This window comes from Durio zibethinus, chromosome 21 (genome assembly GCF_047325235.1).
Source record: "Durio zibethinus cultivar Kanyao isolate XHJ-2024 chromosome 21, ASM4732523v1, whole genome shotgun sequence".
In the NCBI taxonomy this organism is placed as follows: domain Eukaryota; kingdom Viridiplantae; phylum Streptophyta; class Magnoliopsida; order Malvales; family Malvaceae; genus Durio; species Durio zibethinus.
In genome coordinates this window covers 5,655,666-5,676,033 of record NC_143182.1, presented here as the reverse complement: position 1 = coordinate 5,676,033, position 20,368 = coordinate 5,655,666, and the positions used below count along the sequence as shown (strand labels likewise).

The 20,368-nt window shown below is 32.0% G+C and overlaps 4 protein-coding genes across 8 annotated transcripts; 1 reads left to right on the top strand and 3 right to left on the bottom strand.

Annotated features, from left to right (window-relative positions):
- Positions 1 to 2,393: 2,393 nt before the first annotated feature.
- On the bottom strand, positions 2,394 to 3,942 carry LOC111306071 (uncharacterized). The gene is made up of 3 exons (XM_022903976.2): positions 3,627 to 3,942; positions 3,389 to 3,498; positions 2,394 to 2,922 (listed from the first exon to the last, which is right to left on the bottom strand). Exons 1-3 carry the CDS (start codon positions 3,808 to 3,810, stop codon positions 2,617 to 2,619), a joined length of 600 nt encoding a protein of 199 aa, XP_022759711.2. The 5' UTR covers positions 3,811 to 3,942; the 3' UTR covers positions 2,394 to 2,616.
- A 1,539-nt stretch (positions 3,943 to 5,481) lies between these two features.
- On the bottom strand, positions 5,482 to 7,144 carry LOC111306072 (bidirectional sugar transporter SWEET9-like). The gene is made up of 4 exons (XM_089750127.1): positions 6,773 to 7,144; positions 6,525 to 6,686; positions 6,317 to 6,436; positions 5,482 to 6,223 (listed from the first exon to the last, which is right to left on the bottom strand). Exons 1-4 carry the CDS (start codon positions 7,073 to 7,075, stop codon positions 5,963 to 5,965), a joined length of 846 nt encoding a protein of 281 aa, XP_089606253.1. The 5' UTR covers positions 7,076 to 7,144; the 3' UTR covers positions 5,482 to 5,962.
- Positions 7,145 to 11,572: 4,428 nt separating this feature from the next.
- LOC111306417 (CASP-like protein 1E1) lies at positions 11,573 to 13,620 on the top strand. Its single transcript, XM_022904290.2, has 2 exons — positions 11,573 to 12,765; positions 13,281 to 13,620. The coding sequence occupies exons 1-2, from the start codon at positions 12,545 to 12,547 to the stop codon at positions 13,618 to 13,620; spliced, it is 561 nt and encodes a 186-aa protein (XP_022760025.1). The 5' UTR covers positions 11,573 to 12,544.
- Positions 13,144 to 17,850, bottom strand: LOC111305122 (zinc finger protein CONSTANS-LIKE 13-like). 5 transcript variants are annotated; one of them, XR_016331243.1, is made up of 6 exons: positions 17,110 to 17,823; positions 16,373 to 16,588; positions 15,234 to 15,517; positions 14,372 to 14,469; positions 13,716 to 14,109; positions 13,144 to 13,599 (listed from the first exon to the last, which is right to left on the bottom strand). XR_016331243.1 is itself a non-coding variant. In XM_022902345.2 (5 exons), the coding sequence occupies exons 1-4, from the start codon at positions 17,644 to 17,646 to the stop codon at positions 14,379 to 14,381; spliced, it is 1,128 nt and encodes a 375-aa protein (XP_022758080.1). In that variant the 5' UTR covers positions 17,647 to 17,850; the 3' UTR covers positions 13,144 to 13,599; positions 14,372 to 14,378. The 5 variants fall into 5 exon arrangements, 1 of the variants encoding a protein (XP_022758080.1); XR_016331242.1 differs by having other exon boundaries at positions 13,716 to 14,067; XR_016331244.1 differs by having other exon boundaries at positions 13,716 to 14,058.
- Positions 17,851 to 20,368: the final 2,518 nt, after the last annotated feature.

Genomic DNA, 20,368 nt, shown 5'->3' with positions numbered 1-20,368 from the left:
TTTGCAGCTAACAACCTCATTGCAAATTCCCAGGTCTACTCTCCATATGACAATGAAAGCTTATACGCCTTTTTCTATCAAAATTTCCATATCCGACTTGACTTAAACAAACATAAGAGCCGCCTTAACGTGAATTGCATTTTGAATTGATTCCTTTCTCCTACTTCTCCATTGGGGCAAAGAGAAAATAAAAAAGGGAGAAAGGAATTAGCATCCGGTTTTCAAACTGTTGGAGATGGGGCAGTTGTGTATGGATCTAAACTTGGATGTCATGGGACTTCTCCTTGCACTAGTTATCTCTATCGCCCTCATGCTAACCTGTTTTAAGCAACCTCCATGGCGCGCTATGATTGTTACTCATCGTATAGGTTGGTAAGAGCTGTGAAGGACTCTTCTTCTTCTTCATCACAAACTTTTCCCGAATAGGCTTGTTTCTTTTGGACTTTGCTTTTCAAGTTTTATAGGCTATAGCTCGTCATATTTTGAGAATTCTGATTGTGCCACGGAACTGATAAACGGTTTTTTAAGTCTGATAGCAATCTAAATTTGTAACAGAGTTTCTACTTGTCCTCTTAATAGGACAGCGAAGATTAAATTGATCTTGTCGATGACATATTTCTCTGTTTTATGATTTTGGTGAATTGAGGGATGGATTGTACAAACTCATTTGTGTCCTTATTTTTGCATGGTAAAGTGAAAAACTATTACAAAACAGGAAGATGTAATACAGTAAACACAAAATTGTACTAGCAGAGCTTGTTTGATGTGGATGAAGACGTTCACAATAACTACTTGTAAACAAAAACCAAGGAAATTACCTTGTAATGCTACAGATAAAAAAAATGATACATGACTTTCAACCATATGTAACACATGCCTTGAAAAAATGCCGAGAAAACACTTCACTTCCATTTGCTTTCCAACAGAGTTGGACGGCAATTCCTAGGGTCAAAGTGGATGACAATCGACTAAAATATTAAAATATATATTGCTGAAAATGTATATTACTCCTACGTAAGAATACAGAAAATTTATAGGACAAACAGGTTAAGGACCCCAAAAAAAAAAAATTGCAACTATTTATAGACTGAGAATAATCAAACAGTAGTAATATACGAAGAGAAAGTTTAATGAAATATGTTATGGAGGAACAGAAACCATAGGCTTTTTCATAGAAAACGTGTAGGATTAAAATTCTGCCTCCCTCTAGCCGCCATCCCTTCACTATGAATAGGATGAAAGGTACAGAAAATTATTCAAGCCACAAGTTTCTTGATGTTAGCATCAAATAAACTGAGAACTTTGACAAGATGCTAAATTAAATGGTAGTTAGGAATTCCTAAGCCCAATTTAATTTATCAAATTTATTATGGAAAGAAGACTATTACTCTGCATTAGGTACCAAGTGAACAAGGGTTGTCGTTATCTGCTTATCTGCGTACGATTCACGCATTCGGTGTTTTACTTTTCCATAGCCAGCCCTTCGAACCTAGACCAAGCCATTGGTTTCCTTTCTATTCACTACCCTGTAGTCACGGAAAGTTCACATTTTGCAGCTAATCTTTGTTTGAAGTTTTCCAGGAGTCTACATCAAACCAATGAAAACGCAGTTTGAAAAACAATTTTCCTTAATCGGAGTTGACTTGAAGTCCAATGAATATAAGAACCATTAACATGTATGGAATTTACATTCCTTTCTCCCAACTCTGAGGCCTCCTTTCGGGACAGGATACAGAAACCGTAGCTCATCCTACTGGAGATGGGAAAAGTTATTTGCTCCGAACTAAATGAAGGCAATGGTTTGGATCTCAAGGGACTTCTCTTGGCCCTGGTTATTGCTCTCACCCTCATGGCCATCTGCATCCCACCACCTCGTCCGCGAGCTATACTTGTGGCGCGGCGTGTAGCCTGAGAAGGTTCTTTATCATTTTGGTCTGGATAGTAAGGTCCTTGGTCAGTGGTCACTTGCTTCCAAAGTTAAGCCGTATCAGGGAATTTTGTTTTCTAGTTTATGTGGGGGGGGGGGGGGGGGGGAGTTGTCTTCTTCAATGTTAGCGGAACTCAGCCTGGAAAAGCTTTAGATGAGTTATCTTCACCTTAATCTTGCGGTATGTTTAGATTATGATAGCGATATAGAGTTAACATTCCTTAAGATTATGATGGCGATATAGATTAGTCAGGGAGGTTTCTTGTGGCTGAACCATGGAGGACTATGCGATCTTAATTCCCAGGTTTTTCTTATTAAAGTTCAGGAATTCATGTAAAAGAGTTGCAATATGCATGTAAATTACCAGTTCTGACTAGTGAAAGTATGTAAATTACCCAGCAAAGCAATATCACAGATAAAACTGGATACAGGCAATATAATAAATCAACAGATTGGCAACTAAATATTCAGACAAAATTGCTGTTTCATACTTCGTATTAAAAAGAACAACATGATGGTTGTTAGACAGGCAGTGAAAACCCATTAGCTATCCAAAAATGCTACATTAGCAAAATGAAAATCCTCTCTTGGGGCAATTAACTAAAGTTCCCCACTTTCACCACTAGCTCTCTAAATCAGCGACCGTATGCACTAATGAAGTACAGCACAAGAAACAACAAAATTGTAAATTACACATTTTTATTAACTGAGGCACTAGAGGAACTCTGTATAGACTGCAAAAGATGCTGGATTCTGTATTTCATTACAGGTTGACCATGACGTGTCTTTTTGAACATCTTCTTCCGTCCTTCCTTCCTATAAGCTTCGGCTTTCTCTTTTTGTTCCTTCTTTGCTTGAGTAATTGCTTCCCTCTCCATCCTTGCCTTCTCTTTCTTCTCCCGCTGCTTCTCAAACAATTCTCTCCGACTATGCAAACTACTCTTCTTCTTGTTCCATTTGTTCGTCCTACTGCTATCAATGTCTCCATTATCATCCTGCAAAAGTCCTTGCATTATCAAACTCAGTCTATTCTAAACTACATTTAAATCAAAGAAACTTTTCGCGAAAGCACGCAAGGATACAATATAGAATTTGGATTACATGTTTCGAACAGAATCATCTGTCTTTCTCAGCTGCACATTGAGCATTTCATAGAATATGAATAAATTTTTGAAAGAATCATTCAAAGAACAATTATTTTTGGAACTCAATCATGTATAGGCTTTGCTCCACATTCACAAATCCATATGCTATCCAACAACACTTCAAATTAAAAGTAAAATGCTTAATCACTCATCTAATGAACACCATTAACAATTATAGCTTGAAATAGTTGTCAACGTCCAACATAATAGGCCTCAACCCAATTTCAAGCTAGACCGTTCCTCTTATAATTCAAACGGAAAAAGAAAAGAAATAAAGCAAGTTAATCATAATTAATTAAATTAAATGAGAACAAACCTCTGGGGTCCTTCTCGCTAAAGGAAGATCATTTGCCTGATTTTGTTGCTTTAGTGACTTCTTATACTTGTTAACAAACTTAGCATTTTTATAGAACTCCCTTTTCTTCTCTGAAAAAGATTAAGTTTCCAGCAAACAAGGAATAAGCCCAAGAATGAAAAATTAAAAAAAAGAAAACAGGGAAAAGAAAGACAAAATATAAAATCGAACACCCACAAAGAAAAGAAATGAATTATACTTATTAAGGCGGGATTGTAATGGTTTGTGGTAGATTTGGCATTCGCGAATGCTTGAAGCGAAAGACCAGTTCCTCTTCCTCCCAATCGATTCATGTTCTTTTTCTTCTTCATAGTCATCGGTATTGGGCCCTGCATCTCAATTCCGTCGCAGTTTCGATTTTCGTTAGGCTTCCGATTCTTCATTGCCGCAAAATTAAGAGTCAAAACACCAAGAATTGCTGATTTTAATTGTCTATGAAAACCCTAATTTTGTTTGTTTCTCTTTACAGAGTAAAGTATTTTGGGAACAAAAATCCTCCGACCCGAATCGTGCTCCGTGCGCCGCCCATATATATGCCCCGTGTGAGTTGTGAATATTTATAATTCTAAGAATCCGTTTTATTTTCTTTGTAATGGTACGATGATTATAATAATAATAATAAAAAAAGAGAGCAATAAAAAACTGTTATTAATTTGAAAATTTAATACTATGATTAAAATATAAATTTAATTTGATTTATATTAATACATATAACATATAGAAAGTATTAGAAATAAATTTAATAGCGTATCCAAGTAATGTTACGAGGTGTCTATAAACATCTCAAGAATTAGAAAACCTAGATAATTTTTTTTTGACATTTAAAAAAAATTTTTTAGACACAAAAAAATTGATAAAAAAATTGAAAATCAATAAAACTTAAAAAAAAAAATTCCTCGACACCTTAAAATTTTTTTAGACATATTTTCTATTTATAAAATTGATAAATTTATTGACAGTATTTTATTTATATATTATAAATAAACATTTAAAAAAAAATTGAATCCATCGTAAATAAATTTCACCATCATTATTAATTTTTGATCAAAATCTCATATGATTATAAAATTTTAATTTATATCAATAAAGTCATTGAATTTTATTAATTATATATTAAATCTAGTTAAAATTTCATCCAAAAAATTAATAAAAAATTGACATAATTTTCATATAAATTGTCATACTAATTACCACGTCAGCATTTTTTTTATAACACATTAGTATCTTTTTGATTTTTCAAAAAACTAATTTATGAAAGCCAATTTTCAAAAAAAAAAAAAAATCTTAGTGTTTACCCACAATTTTAAATTTAGAGTGTAGCATGAAAATCGAGCAATTATACTAAGTTATGAATTTGGGATAAAAATAGGATCAAAAAAATTAAAAGAATTAATTACAACAAAAATTATACTAAAGAAGAAATTTTTTTAATAAATGATATGTTTTGTCTCATAAAAAAAAATCTTTAAGATCATATGACACATATGCTTCTAGGAATGTTTATTCTATATAATATTTAATTTATACCAATTTTCATGGACTTACTATCACATTTTGTTTTAAAACTTTGGCACTCAGCACCAATTCAAAAAAGGAAAAAGCCATAACAAAATAAGTTTGACAAAAATCTTCTTGCATGGATATTATGATTCTGTTTTTAATACTAACATTATCATTCTTATTGTTACTATATATAAATTTTTTTTATGAAGTTACATTTAGTGCTTTATAATCAGTTAGCTGTCTTCTTTTTTTCTTTGTTGATCAAAGAATGAGAATTTTTTTTTTTTTTTGAAAACAAGTAAGAATGTTGTACAAGTTAAATATCAATAATGGAATAAACCCTCACACATTTTCAATGTATATATCATCAAAATTTGCTGGCAATAAATCCCATTTAACTACTTGAGAGAAAAAGACACAAGACTTCTGTTATATGAAGATCATTCATCTGTGCCTTCCACCTCATTTTTTCTTCTTCTTCTTCTTCTTCTTTTTTTTTTTTTTCCAGTTATTTGCAAGATTATATAATGCTAACCCCATTTCCACTTTTTAACCACAACATTTTGTAAGCATGACAAAGAAGTAAAACTTTTGATTTGAAAAAATTAAAAATGTTAATTGAAGTACGCAATTTTTTTGGTATTTGAATATTTAAATTTTAATGGCTGAGATTAAGAGTTTAATATTTTAATAATAAATCACAAAATTGTTGGCTGAAATTTCCAATCACGTTCAAACATTTTTTCTTATCACCCCAATTTCCATATAACCTCAAGTATTAAACTCGTTTTGCTCATTTATTTAATAATCATTGATTTGACATGTAAAGATGTAGAACTTTTTAATTAAACTAAAGTATATATGAGTAAAGATAGATATTCAAGTTAATTGAACTATACTTCAAAAAACTTGAAGAAAAAAGGGGCCATTCCCTTGAATTCTATAAGCCAATTTCTGTCTAGCCGGAAAGGCTACTAGAAATTCTCAATTTCTGAATAGCAATTAGTTCATTGCTCTTTTTTGATTAAGGGTTCACACGTTGAGTTCACTTGGGACAATTTGTGATTTGCTAATCATTATCCCTCCATCTTCATTATTCATGATGGCAACTTCTTGAGGCTGAATCATTTGGACACCAAAATTTACTAATTGCTCTACGTGGGGCTTGCTCTCCGCCAACATTAACTCTTTTGGCTTGTTCTCCGGAAAGATTACTTCTTTTCTTCCGCCGCGATATAGCAGATACAGTATCATCTGAGTTATCCCAAAGCTGAATCCCAGAATATTTGGTGTCTGAAACAAAATTAAGAAATGAGATTAACAAATAAGCAAAAGTATAGGTATATATGGTGAAATTCAATGGGGTTGAAGAAGTTGGCTTCTTACTGCTATGTAGTAATCTCTCAATGAAAAGCCATAAAGGAACCACGTTACGGCACAGAGAGTGAGGAAGAATGACAATGAAAACGGCATGTATTCGACACTCTTCGTTCTTATAACTGACCTCTGCAATTTATCAAGTACAAAAAGAAAAAAAAAAGCGTTATTGCATGGTTAAGAAGTTTATAATCTCGTTTATTAGTGTAGCGCTTACAATGATGCTAAGTGGAGCAGCAAAGACACAGACAGAGAAGACGGCACAAATCCACCCCACAATGGAAACTCGAGAAGAGCCTTTGGAAAATATGAATGTGACAAGTATGATTAATCCTAATGCCCCAATGTTGAAAAATATGAGCAATTTTGTCGTGTATATCTGCAAAGTAGTAGCAAACAAAACAAGCTTCTTAGTAGGTTTTTTTTTAAATGAATTTGGAAGAGGAGCTTTAAAAGATGTTATACCCGGGCGCTTTTGGTAGCATAAATCATGTAGAAGAAGAGATAAATGGATTCAACGCTGCAGCCAATGGAGTTGATGGTGATGAGCATGAATGCGTCATGTTTCTTGAGGAAAGCGTAGTAGAGATACAACATAGCACTGAAAAGTGCTGCTGAATATGGTATGGATTGAAAACCTTCTGTTGATTTCTTCTTGAAAATCGTGTAGAAAGTTGGCCTTAATTGGAACAAAGCAATATCGTTAATATTATTCAAATAGATACTAAAAAAATTAAAAAACTGCATGAATACTTGGAAGGAGAGCATGAAAATGGGTAGAAATTAAACCTACAATGGGGCAAGATAAACTAGGAAAGACAAAATATTTCCTGCACAAAAAATGGTAGTCAAAGAATCAGAAGAATCACATACATATGTATTATATAACTAGCTATGGTACTATATACACTTGTTTTGAAGGGAAATTAAATGAAGAGAGGTTAATTTATACCAAGAAGGCCAAAAAGAACAGAGAAGACATGATCGTGGATGTTTGCCATTATTGTTGATGGTGTGAAGCTCTTTCTTTTAGCTTGGGTTTAGGGCAGAAGAAAGAGCTTATATATATATATATATTTATTTATTTATTTCTTTCTTTCTTTGCATAAGGCTCCCAGTCCTATATATATATACACACTCACACACACACGACAGCTTTGAAGTTTCTTTTTTTTTTTTTTTTTTTTTTTTTGGCACACTTAACTTGCTTTGCTCATTTGGGTTTGAGCTGTTGATGAACAAACTGCCCCGGATATTTTGTAGTGGGGGGAGGGGGGGGGGGGGGAAAGAACTTGATGAGCTCAAGGAAGCTTCATCTGATTCTGGGCGTTTTAAATTTCATTGCTTTTGCTTTTGCTCGATTCACTGCCTAATTAAATATTACATATATATATATATGTTTATGATCTCAAATTTCAAGGTTTGAAGTTTCAGCTTATAGCCGCGTATATACTTCAGCTGTTTCAAAGTATAAATAAAGCCCTTGCATTTGCTAAAAGTGAGTGAGTCCCGTGCAAGTGCCAAGTGTAATACCTTGCCAAAGGGCCCTAATATAAGTAGCTACCGTTTGTTTTTTTTTAATGCAAATTAATGAAAGTAATTCTTTGTAAGCATATAAAAAATATAATTATTTATCCTTACTAATGTAATTGAGTGTAACAATGTTGATTTAATATTTATTTGTTTTTCATTTAATTAGTTCACATATCGGAACATTTCCAAAATCGGGAGAAAACATTTTGATTCACCTAAAATTCTTTCCCAATACTTTGGAAGGCCGCTCTCCAAACTATTCTTATGATTTTTTCGCATTGATCAAGTTGTACTAAAACTTATTAGGAAAAATTTTTTTTTTCCAATCAAGCATAAAAAAATTTGTCTATTAATCAAATTTAATTTTATTTATGTCTTATTATGAATAAAAACATAACTTTACACGTACTTGCATTCTCAGCGGATTTGGTATTTAAAAAAAAAAAACTAAAAAAAGAAAAAGAAAAAGTCATTATGAATAATTTTTGAACACTTGCATCAGCATTTCTTCTTCCCTTGATAATATTTGTATTCAAGTACTTCTTGTTTATGTAAGTAAAATTACCATGATTTAAGAGAAAGTAATGTAACTACTTTGAAAAGTGATATTCAACCAAATTTAAATTTAAATTTTATTGCATAAATTTTTTTTAATGCGACAATTTTTATATAAAAAAAAACCAACATTTAAGAGAAATTATGCTGCATGGCATCTATCTTTTCTCCCTGTAAGCATATGTGACTGTAAGCTGCAATTAGATGGGGACGGCTTGAGCCTTGAGCCATTTGATAACGTGCAGCCAATGATGGAAAAGAGAAAGAAAACAATAAAAAGAATAAAAATTAAATGGGAACAAACGAGTTGAGAGTTGTTGAACGTTTGCTTAAAAGAGCTAAGCTAAAAATATATATAAGAAAAGGTTTGTCTAGGGGTTGCTCTTTTTACGTGAGAGAAGACATACCCACCTCACTAGCCGTTACATTTAAACATTCTCCACTTGTACACGCCGTCCGACGCCCTGGCTCTTGCCCCTATTTTGTATTTTTTGATTTATTCTCTTTCATCAACAAACAGGCACCGCTTTTGGTTATTTTCCCAAACTTCAAGAAAGAATAAAAAAATGGCATTTGAGAGATTAATCAGCAACCGTCACATTTTTTTTAAGTACTTCATCTTTGAAGAAATGGGTTTTGGGTTTGAACCAAAAAAAAAAAAAAAAGGGTTTTGGGTGCTGATTTCGCTTGTTTATTACCGTATAACAGTGAGATTTAGGTTTTAGTTGATTTTCGTCTTTTCTCTCAGTCAACAGTTTTGTAATGTATGGATAAAATATTAAATTTTAAATTTTGATAATTTTACTCATATTTCTCTCAACGTGTAATTAAAAACTTAGTAGTCATTTTAATTAATATCAAATTAAAGAAAGAAATTAATCTCTCTTTTGTCCATGAATAAAAGGAGGAGAAAAAATACTAATGGATTTTGATTAATTATAGGTTTCTTGGAGGGCTGAAGCTGTGACTTTGTTCAGATAATTCTGAAATAAAGTTGAAGGGAAAACTAATGTCTTGAACAAATTAAGGTTGAAGAGATGTGTGGCAATGGCTCAAATTCAGGTCATATTTATTAGTGGTAAGCAAAAGGGCAAGACAGAGACAAATACAGTTTCAACATATCTATATGCTTCTTTTTTTTTTTTTGTCCATTTTATCACTCTCACGTAGCTCACCTTCAAAAAGGGTCCAGTTTTAACAATTGCTGGCAGGTGGCTTTGACAAATATCCAACCCAAATATTGGATGAAAACGACAAATAGTTGGCGAGAGTCTTTTCTATCAGGGGAAAACACGTACGATATTCAAAACTTTTATATTGGATTACTGGTTTTAATTTGGTATTGAGCCCTGGCCTTTGTATATATTCTTTTCTTTTGTTTGGTTTTTGCTCAAACAAGGAGAAAATTAATCTAGATTACTATTTGGCTATCGATCACCTTAGAGCTGTAAAGATTTTTGATCTGGCGCCTGATGTTGATCTTGATCCTGGGTTTCTTTTCTTTGGAAATGTTCTGGATCTTGGAATATTGGCTTGGCAATCAGCTAAAACCCTGTCCTAATTGCAAACACTATACTTCTCAAAAACTGATTATTCACCCCAAGCACTTACCTATGTAAATATCTACCACCAAAAAGAGAGTAAATTTTGTTATTGATCACAATTTTATTTTGATCATTAAATTTTAATTTGTCACAATTAATTAATCATTGAACTTAGTAAATTAAACCAAATCTAATCAATTTAACAGATTTCATCTAAGAATTAATGAAAAAAATAATATAATTATCGCATAAATTATCACATCAGTTATCATATTAGCATTTTTTTTGCATACCACGTTGACATTGTTAGAAAAATAATCAGAAGGGCTTATGTCCAATTCAATCTTGAATGTTTAGTTTTTGTTTCTATACCTCAAAACAATTATAGTTACTACAATTCCAACAAAATCAAAGCTAAAACGCTGCAAAAATAAAATTAAAAAAAAAAAAAACAAATACAACTCTCTACTTCATTTTGAAGCTATTGAATATCATACCCGACAACTCATACCCATAGTCACAACTTCATCAAAACTCTATCCAAGAATTTGATTTTTCATCCTAATATTATCACCAAAAAAGCAACCGAAAAACAATCTAAAATACAAGGATAAAAAAAGGGCACTCACAATAAGCTGTGAGCAGAAAATAAAAGCAAAAATATTTTTAAAAAAATGAAAGTTGAACTAACTAGTGTTTTGAGTTTTAACTAGGGAGGCAGGAAAGAAAGGATAAATCTGCAAGAGAAGACTCAGCCGTGGCAGCTACGCCTCAGGCCACTGCCTAAATGAGGCCATTTCTAACCACCACAAATAACATTACTCAAATACAGCCTTAAAATCGCAGCAGGACTAGAGTAGAGAGTGAAAAGAGGGAATTGAAATGGTAGATATAGAAAATGAAGAAGGGAAATGCTAGTTGATGTGACGTTGAAATTGTACTGCTGTGATTACATATTTAACAGTCATATCATTTTAAGTTTTTTGCATATAATCTCCTACGTTGATTAGATTTGACATCATCTAAAAAATTCATTGACTTAATTAAAATAAATTAAGTTTTAATGATCTTAATAAAATTTTGGTCAAAGTAAAGTGATTAATTTACTCCAAGCACATGAAAAGCATTGAAACAATTATGAGCCTTTATACATATAAAAAAGCTTTGAATGCTCATCACAGGGATTACAAACAACATTCCTTGTGTGGTAAATTCTGGGTTTTAAAATTTAATGCTTATTTTTTCCCTTTTCTTTTGATAGATCAAAATTTAGAACATATTAGATGTGCTCAAGTATTTGATTCAACACTTGTGTGTATTTTTTATTCAAAGAATTTAGTTTAAGTCCTCTTTTATTCGATGCTGCTTTTATTTATTTATTTTAATAGAAAAATGAAAAGTAAAAAAAACAAAATGAAAACATGAGATATAAAAAATAAAAAGTAAAAGCACCAATGAAATAAAATGAAATTTAAGTGTAATGAAAACATCAAAACACCCATAATGAAGATTATTTTTAAATCCAGCATGCACATGTGATATTTCACTAAAATGTAGAAGCAATATTAAAGCAGGTAGTAAACCCTCCACATGGCATTGCTATTTGAAGTAATGCATTAATCACCGTAGTTTTTTTTTTTTTTGGTTGGATCTGGGACAAGACACGAGCTTTTTATCAGAAAATTAAAGGAAAAAAAAGTACGACATTGGATTGTTTGGTCTGGGCATGTTGTTTCTAAAAAAAAAATAATTAATATTCTAATTTTCTATATTCAAGGAAAACATTTTATATTTAAAATTTTCATTTTAAGAGTTGATGAAGAATGTCTTTAAGTTCGTTTGTGAAATTAAAAAATTATATTGGTGATAATATATAAAAAATGAATGTACATTTATACAAAAACAAAGAAATGTTTGTCAAGTAAATTTTCTTTTTGCTTTGTTTAATCTTTCACAGTTTTCCAATTTCAGATATAACCAAAAATCATATAGTGGGCAATAAATGATTTTAGTGCTAACTCTTTAATTATTTTTAGACTGATCAGATTACTAATAACAATTATATAATTAACCTAATAGTGATAATCTGTTTTATGAGTTAATGAACCTAAGTAGCTAGGTTGCATTAGTTGCTCCCAACCGACCAATGGCAAGTCAGTGTCATCGGATACCAAATTGCATTGGTTGGCATGTAATGGACGTGACCTTTTGGTTTAAACTAATATGTATAGTGGCAGCCCCCCTTGCAGCATCCATCCGTCTGTGACCAGCTGATCTATCATGGCGCAATTAAGTAATAATTCGACACCAGCTATGCTGCTGGTGCTCCTGCTGTTACGTACCACATCCCTAACCCTAACACACCAAATTCAGGCGACCAAAGCTTATTGTATTCACTCCCCTTCTTTAATACACGAGCGAAAATGCCCCAGTTGCCTTCAATGCACCCCCAACTTCCTCTTTTATTTCCAACCTCCCCTCCATTTACTATCCCCCTTTTTAACATCTCCAAATTTTACTTTCTATTCCTCAAAAATCCTTCTCCATTTGCTCAACTTTTTCTTCATAGTTTTGAAACAGTGAGGGAGAGAGCTTTGAAACAAACATGGATGGAGTTGGGAGCAATGTGAAGGTGGTAGAGAGTTCAAGGAGAGTTAGATACTGTGACGGGGTATTGAGGCTCCTGGGGCTGCTCCTTACGTTGGTAGCAGCAATTGTGACGGGAACTAACAGGGAGACAAAGACTATTTCTATCAGTATTTCCAAAACTTTGCCCACCTTGCACGTCCCTGTTACTGCTAAGTGGCAATACATGTCTGCCTTTGTGTAAGTTTTCTTATTTTCACTTGCATCGTTCAAGGTTTATGCATGTTACCTGTTTTTTTTTTTTTTTTTTTTCTTGCATTTTCATTCTGTTAAACAAATGAACTCGTCTCCTACCCTGCTAACGTATATAGCACATAGATAGTACTCCACTAATGACCATTGCAATTAATTTTTTTCTAGTAAATTTGACTTCACATTTTCCTAGTCAAATCAGAAAGAAAGTTTGAAACTCTATTCTACACATTATTTATCTGCACTTTCGGTCTGCTCTGGCTCCCACTCTTTTGTACATGTTGCCTGTGAGGCCCACGACCTATATATTAAAGCCTGCTAAGCCGTAAACCTTGGATCTTCTCTACATATGGAGGACTCAATTAATAATCTCATGTCCACGAGGGTATATTATCTATCGAAGCAAACCAATTACTAATGAATTTTTAGTCTGAACTCAACATCATAATAGTTTCATTCTGATAAGAAACATATGCCTGATTCAGTCGTATCCTTTCTGTTAGGTACTTCCTCGTATCAAATGCCATAGCATTTTCATACGCAGCAGCATCTCTGGTAGCATCTATGGCAGTCCGTAATTCCAAAGACAAGACAGCAATAGTTCTCGTCATTCTCGACATGGCCATAATGGGGTTATTGTTCTCTGCTAATGGGGCAGCAATTGCTGTTGGGATCTTAGGCCACGATGGTAACTCGCATGCACAGTGGAAGAAGGTGTGCAATTTGTTCGGTGGCTTCTGTCATCAAATGACTGCTGCTATAATCTTATCGTTGGTTGGATCGTTGGTTTTCTTTTGGCTGGTAGCACTAGCCATTCTCAACCTGCACAAGAAACCACGGTAGATGGAATTAAAGAAGGTCCATGGGGAGTCATTGGGGGTTATTAATATTAGCATTCTATGTAGCTGTAGTAGGAAAAAGTTGGTTTGCTGTAGTACATGGGTATTTAATTAGCTTCGGATGGTGTTAAATTCGAAGCAAAGCTGGTTGGTGTGTCTCATTACACCAAATATTGAATATTCTGAATACAGGACGCACAATTTCTCCGACCATTCTTTTATTTGCATGAAATGGTTCTAAAAGGATCCAAGTTTCCTGGTATTTGGCAATCTGCAATGCAGCAAAAAGGGCTAGAAGGAATACAAGGAAAACAGAACTTCTGCTGCGGCCACAAACCAGCATTTCAGTGATCAATGCTAACAACAAATGAAATCCTAAATATTTCCCTGATTTCTGTCTAAAACTTCCAAAAGTTGTACTTCAGATGCTTTCTTAGACTTTCTGCACAAACTATCAGCTTACAAGTAAAAATTGGTTATAGGATACCCCACTCTACATAGCAAGAAACGAGAAATATTCCAAAAGTGAGACAAGCAGCTTTTATATCTAATCTTCAGGCATCATATATAGGTTTTACAATACAATATAACAGTAGAAAAGCTAAACAAAAAATGAAAAATTCATATTTTACAAGTTAGCAACCTAGTCTAACTAAGCTTTAGCTTCTAAGGAAAAGAGAATAAACAAAAGGAAAACATTTTCTAGTTACAAAAATGACCCAAGTTATAGCAATTCCAGTCTCACAGTTGTTTACCAGTATCTCAATGGTCCACCTTTGCAAAACGCCCCTTAATTCTTGTCCTGCTTTCAGCTCTAACCTTTCTTGATTCATACCTGATGTGCTTATCATATCTGTCACATTCCAAAGTAACAGTGTTTGCTCAACAAAATGCAGAAGAATCAAGATAAAATTTGAGAGGTGAAAGAACTTTCATAGATTGACCATAATACTATGACTGACTGCAATTACATACAATACAATATTATGGGTGATCTAACATGTCATATAAAAGAAGCTATATTGGACGACATACATGGCCTCACTGCCTCACAGTTTCAAATAATTAACAATGTATAAAAACCATCCAGAGTGTCAAAGAACTACTTGATCTAAAAGGTTAAGCTGATTAAACTTTGGACAATTAGATTACACAGGCTCTAAAACCAAGTAAAAGAAAATCTCAAGCTTAACAGGTTAAGAGTTAAGGGCTTAGGGCCAAATCAAAAGCAGTCTCTTACTGAAGAGAACTTATAGAACAACAGACACCTTCTTTTACCAAATTCTGTGCCCCAACAGAAAAATAGAAATTCAAATAAGTCATTATTCCGTTTATATCATTGTCATGCCTAATTTTAAAAAATCGAAAATAATTTCATTAAGGCTGCTTGACAGTTGACCCATGTACTTTTTCTATGCTTCGGCTCAGCCCAACTATAGGAAACAAAAGAAAAAGAATCAGTTATCCATCATGTGTTTTACTGCAGTAGCAGAATGCTAAATTAACTTTCACTACCTTCAAGAAAACCATGGAATAGGTAGTTTAATGTGTTTTTTCAGTTAATACTTGATAATACAGATTAAAGATGGAATAATATGAAACAAAGTGAAGCAATACCTTCTTGTTTTCCTTTTCTCCTTGTAGCGTGAGATTGCAGAGTCTCTCTCCTGGCTATTTAACTCATGGACAGCAACCTTTGGAAGTGCTGACATGGTTCCTCCGGCAATTTGATGTTGTAGTTGGTTTTCAAGACTCTCATTCTCATGTGTAGTCCTACTAGAACCTAGATGTTTATCAGGAACCACAGCACTTTCCTCGGTATAGCACCTTAATTGTGAAAAAGGTAGAAATACTTGATCAGCCATCTCAACATTATCACTGAAGCACTGTGGTGTGCTTGACTGCAAGAAGGGACAATAGATTAGCCCTCTATTTCTGGTAAAAAAGTCAAGAAGCCAAAAGTTCATATTTTAAGATGCTCTCTAAATACCAAACAAGTCTATTGGAAAACATATAGTCAAAGCAGATTAAATGCTGTAATCCATCGATTAACATAAACTGTAAGCCACGTGAGACTTAAACCTGAACATATGACAGATTTTTACAGAAAATCCCATTAACCCAAGCAACAATAAATTTGTTTGTTCAGCCTTAGAGACAGAAAGAACAATAATAAGCCTCTTTGCTGACCTAATTGTCAAACTCCTAAATGACAAAAAGGGCCCATAAACAAGACTCTTAAAAGAGCTGCACGTGCTGGAATAGAGTTAATGTCAAGTATCCAACACTTATTATGTTGATGAAGGCTTTTCTTTAAATTTTCCTTCTCTTCTAAAGAAAGTTTGCCACTTTCTCTCCTGACCAGTGGAAGAGATTAAATTGCAGGATTTTTAAAAGATTAAAACAATTTAATTACATCAATAATATCTAGCAGTCTTATCTTCTTCTTATCTTTTTCCCCCACATTAAAGGGGAAGATTATATACCACTATTGGCATCTCAGTCATGATAAACCATCAGCTTTGCATCCTTAAGAATGAAGATAGTTTGCAAATTGTTCAATGTATTGTCCCCATAATGGAAAACATTACTCTCTCCATGGCTAATTTGCAACTTCAACTTCCAGAGTTGTATATAAAATCTAAAAACAAAACAGTGCCACATTCATCTACAAGAATGTTACATATTGAGAAAGGATTACAATCAAGGATGGACATAATATCTCAGAGAAAACGAGAAGAAAAGGAAATGCATACCTCATAAGCCGGAAATGAAATTGGATCTGTATCATTTTTGCAACTTGTATGCACAATTCCTGGCTGCAAATTATCAGTATCAGTTATCCATGGCTGGAATCCAGTAATGGCATCAACATCAGTCTTTACAAAGCTGTGGTTAGGTTCTGACTTTGCAAGGTAACGTAGCTGATGAAGTACCTCCTCCTTATGTTGTCCACAAGAAGCATTACGATTCTGATACAGAAATAGTACACTGAACCATGTTATATGTTCACAATAGTTAAATAGCCAATTTCATCAAATACATAACACCATGAAGCCTCATTCCCCCGTAACAAAATGTAGCAAATGCTAAGAAATTTGCAGCTAATGGTTAACAATTCATCCAAAATTTCTTCGTTGTAATTTCTAAACAACCATATCCGAAATAATGGCAGCAAAACCTCAATAAAATCATGTTGACTAATTGAACTTGAACGTGAAAAGTTTAATCACCCTAATAACTCAAAAGACAAAAACAAGTTCAAATAGCAGAAAATACTACAACCCAACGGATAAACAAAAGAAAGAAACTAAAATATGATTAGAACCCCAAAATTCCAAACTTCACCGAATCTTCAAACAACTATTCGAGAACTCTTCATAAGCATAGCATTCATAAAAAGACGACCTTTTAACTTTTCCTACATGCCCTAACCAACCAACACAGAACCTCAAGAAATGCGAAAGGTTGAAAGAGTCAATTTGATACCTACCTTAGGCAAAGGAGGAACATCCGTAGGCTTAAACCCATGTTCAAAATCATTCGAAACAATTAAATCATCAAAGCCAGAAGTCACAGGAGTTTCCCAACTCAATAAATACAATAACCCATCATCCTCACCATCCTCTCCACAGCCAACTTTCTCTTCACTAAAAAACGGAGCCTTATCACCCAAATCCTCAATCCCAACAAAACTCACCAACTCACTCGCAGAAGGACACCCAGTAAACCCTTCTATGGGCCTCCTATTATGCAACGAAGATGAGGAAAACTTGTGGTTTTCCCAATCACAATTCGAGCAAAAAACACTTTGCTCTGTTTCGCAAAAGATGGAAGCAGGGGAATTGTCACAGGCATCGCAGAGTAGGGACCGAGAGTGCTTGGTGAAAAGTTGGTTGGCTGAGTGAACTTCCCTGTCGCACGAAAAACAGAGCTTGGCGGAGTCAGCTCTGCAATATAAAAGAGCTTTTGATTGGTTACAATAATCACAGAGTCTCCTCTGTTTTGGGTTAATTTTCCGATCCGTCATGTGCGGTTGATAGAGTTGGGTTGGGTTTCGTTTTTGTTTTTGGTTTTAGTTTGCTTGGGATTTAAGAATTGGAAGAATTTATTAAGAAGCAAAGAGAATTTGGGTGCTTTAGCTTAGGAAACTGATGAAAGGTGAGCGTAATGTTATCGTTTCTTTCTTGTTAGACAAGTCTCGATAGGGTTGGCTGATTTTTTTCCTCTCTTCTCTTTAATTGGAGAAAGTGACTTTTTTTAACTTTTATGATCCATATGTCTTCTGGCCCTTTTGGTCGGGGAGAGGTACAGGAGTTTTTATTTTATTTTATTTTTTTAAAAAATAAAGATATATTTTTTTTTTACATAAGATGGGTATAATCCAAAGTGGTTAATGTGATTTTTTTTTATAATTTTACTTTTTTACTAATGTGGTTTTTTATAATCATATATTAATAATCAAATATTATATTACTGAATAATTAATTAATAAATTATAATTAATTAAGTAATTAATTTTTTTAAGTAATTTTACTTTTTTTGTTAATATTATTTTTTATAATTATATATATTTTTAATTTCACTCATAATTTAATATTATATTACTGAATAATTAATTAATAAATTATAATTTACTAATTAATTAAACCTACACCTAGTGAAACTTGAACCTATAACCTTAAAGTTCTATAGCTTCCACTTTACTATTAACCCAGGCCTTATTAATGTTAATATGATTTTTTTTAAATAATATATATTGATATCAATTTTTTTAATATATTATTTTAAATTTTTGTTTAGTATAAATATATTTATAAATATATATGAACTTGCACATAATAACACTATTAATAATCTACAAAATAAATATATAATATTTTAAAATTATATAAATAAATTTAAAAGTGTAAAAAATATTATCATTACTTTCTCATAATATTTTTAAACATTTAATTTAATCAAATGGTATTTAAATTAATATTTTTTTCAAGTAAATATTAAGATAAAAATAAAGAGGTGAAAAAATTAACCTTGACTTCGTGATTGTTAAACTTAAAAAAAAAACACAATTATTTCTTTAAAGATATTGAAATACTTGTGAACTTCGATTTGAAAAAATAAAATATAAAGCAAACAACTTACAGTAAAAGATAAGAGAAATTCATCTTTCAAGTGTTATTTTGTTAATTAATTTTATTTTTATTAAGTTAAAAATAATTAAATAATAAAAGATAAATTAAAAATTACAAAGTATATTTCATAATCACGTATCAATTGAAACAAATTAATCTATCAAAATTAATAGAAACCAATGAAAAAAATAACATTATCCGATATCAAATTTAATATGAAAAGTCATCATTAAATATACTATATTTTAATATAATTGAAACGTATTGATCAATATGATAGGTACAAAAATAAAATTAACAACATTGGTAAAATCCATGAAAGAAGAAAAAGAAAAATCGATTCCAAATCAAAATTTTTATGTCTTTTTAAGAATTTTTTAATCGCTGGATCAACGAGTTAATAACAAATAATAAAGATATTGCATTTGAAGAAAAGGAAAATTTTTTTTAAAAGAAAAAAAAAAAAGAGAAAAACTTAGAAACTTAAAATGCTAAAATATTGAAAAATTTTACTTTTAAATTTTTTTTGGATAAATTATTATTTTTTATTATATTTAATTAAAATTTTAAAATATTACTCACGTTTATTTAAGTATTATTTTTATTGGCATAAAAGTCTTATTTTTATCTAATTAGATTCTTAAAACATTGATTTTTACGTAATTAAGATTTTATTTTTTAATAAAATTATAGTAATTTTGATTTAATTAAATGAAAAGAATATTTTGAAAAATTAATTTAAAACAATAAAAAGATAAAGAGTTTGTTTGAGAAATTTAAAAAGGCATAAGGATTTTTTAATGTTTTAACCAACTTAAAATGAAATTGACGATTGAAAATGAAAAGAAAATAGAGAAAAAAAAAGTATGGGTCAGGCACTATAAAGTAGAAGTTTTAGAATGGTAAGCATAAGAATTTGGGATGAGTGAGTGGTGGTGGTCGAGAAGCAGGTTTGCCACTTATTTTTGTCACATTAATGATTTAATGATAAAGATTATCTCCAACAAAATAATTAGGGTAAATGATAATAGAAATATGAAATTAAAATTTTGACATTTTAAAATAAGAAGATATTTTTTTAATTAATTTTTTCATATTATCTTATAGCTGAATTTTGGGTCACATCTTGTTTCATATTGTATTAACCCTAGCATTTGACACATGATCATACTCGAAAAAAGATTTCAATCTTTTTTTTTTCATATAAAAACTAAATAACAGCTCCAAAAAAAAAAAAAAAAAAAAACTTATTCACCAAATCACGATAAATTCCTAAATTCTAGTAAGTGTTACTTCGTTAACCTCTCATGTTTTATTAAAATATTATCCTAAATTTCTCTTTAAAATGAAAAAAGAAGATATCAAGTGCAAATTGCGAGAACTGAAACACAAATAAAATTGGTATTGCCAATTTCAATGAATGGTGCATGATAAGATTGACACAACGATGGATCACGAGACAACATGGATGAACAAGAGCAGAAATCTCACGAACACATGGTCCAAAAAGCAAATATGAAGGAGACTTGCAAAAGGGAAAAACCAATAACATACAATTATCAGCCCTTTCAGGCCTCGGGAAGAGGAACCTTTTTCTTTTGTTTTTTATTTTCGCAT

Coding starts and splice junctions, on each gene's coding strand:
- LOC111306071 (XM_022903976.2), bottom strand. CDS start 3,810: ATGAAGAATCGGAAGCCTAACGAAAATCGAAACTGCGACGGAATTGAG. Junction 3,499..3,626: donor TTACAATCCCGCCTTAATAA/GTATAATTCATT, acceptor AATCTTTTTCAG/AGAAGAAAAGGGAGTTCTAT. Junction 2,923..3,388: donor TAGCGAGAAGGACCCCAGAG/GTTTGTTCTCAT, acceptor GGACTTTTGCAG/GATGATAATGGAGACATTGA.
- LOC111306417 (XM_022904290.2), top strand. CDS start 12,545: ATGGATGGAGTTGGGAGCAATGTGAAGGTGGTAGAGAGTTCAAGGAGA. Junction 12,766..13,280: donor CAATACATGTCTGCCTTTGT/GTAAGTTTTCTT, acceptor CCTTTCTGTTAG/GTACTTCCTCGTATCAAATG.
- LOC111306072 (XM_089750127.1), bottom strand. CDS start 7,075: ATGCTCTCCTTCCAAGTATTCATGCAGTTTTTTAATTTTTTTAGTATC. Junction 6,437..6,524: donor CTGCTCCACTTAGCATCATT/GTAAGCGCTACA, acceptor GATAAATTGCAG/AGGTCAGTTATAAGAACGAA. Junction 6,224..6,316: donor TGAGAGATTACTACATAGCA/GTAAGAAGCCAA, acceptor ATTTTGTTTCAG/ACACCAAATATTCTGGGATT.
- LOC111305122 (XM_022902345.2), bottom strand. CDS start 17,646: ATGACGGATCGGAAAATTAACCCAAAACAGAGGAGACTCTGTGATTAT. Junction 16,589..17,109: donor ATGTTCCTCCTTTGCCTAAG/GTAGGTATCAAA, acceptor TTTCTGTATCAG/AATCGTAATGCTTCTTGTGG. Junction 15,518..16,372: donor TTTCATTTCCGGCTTATGAG/GTATGCATTTCC, acceptor CCCTTCTTGCAG/TCAAGCACACCACAGTGCTT.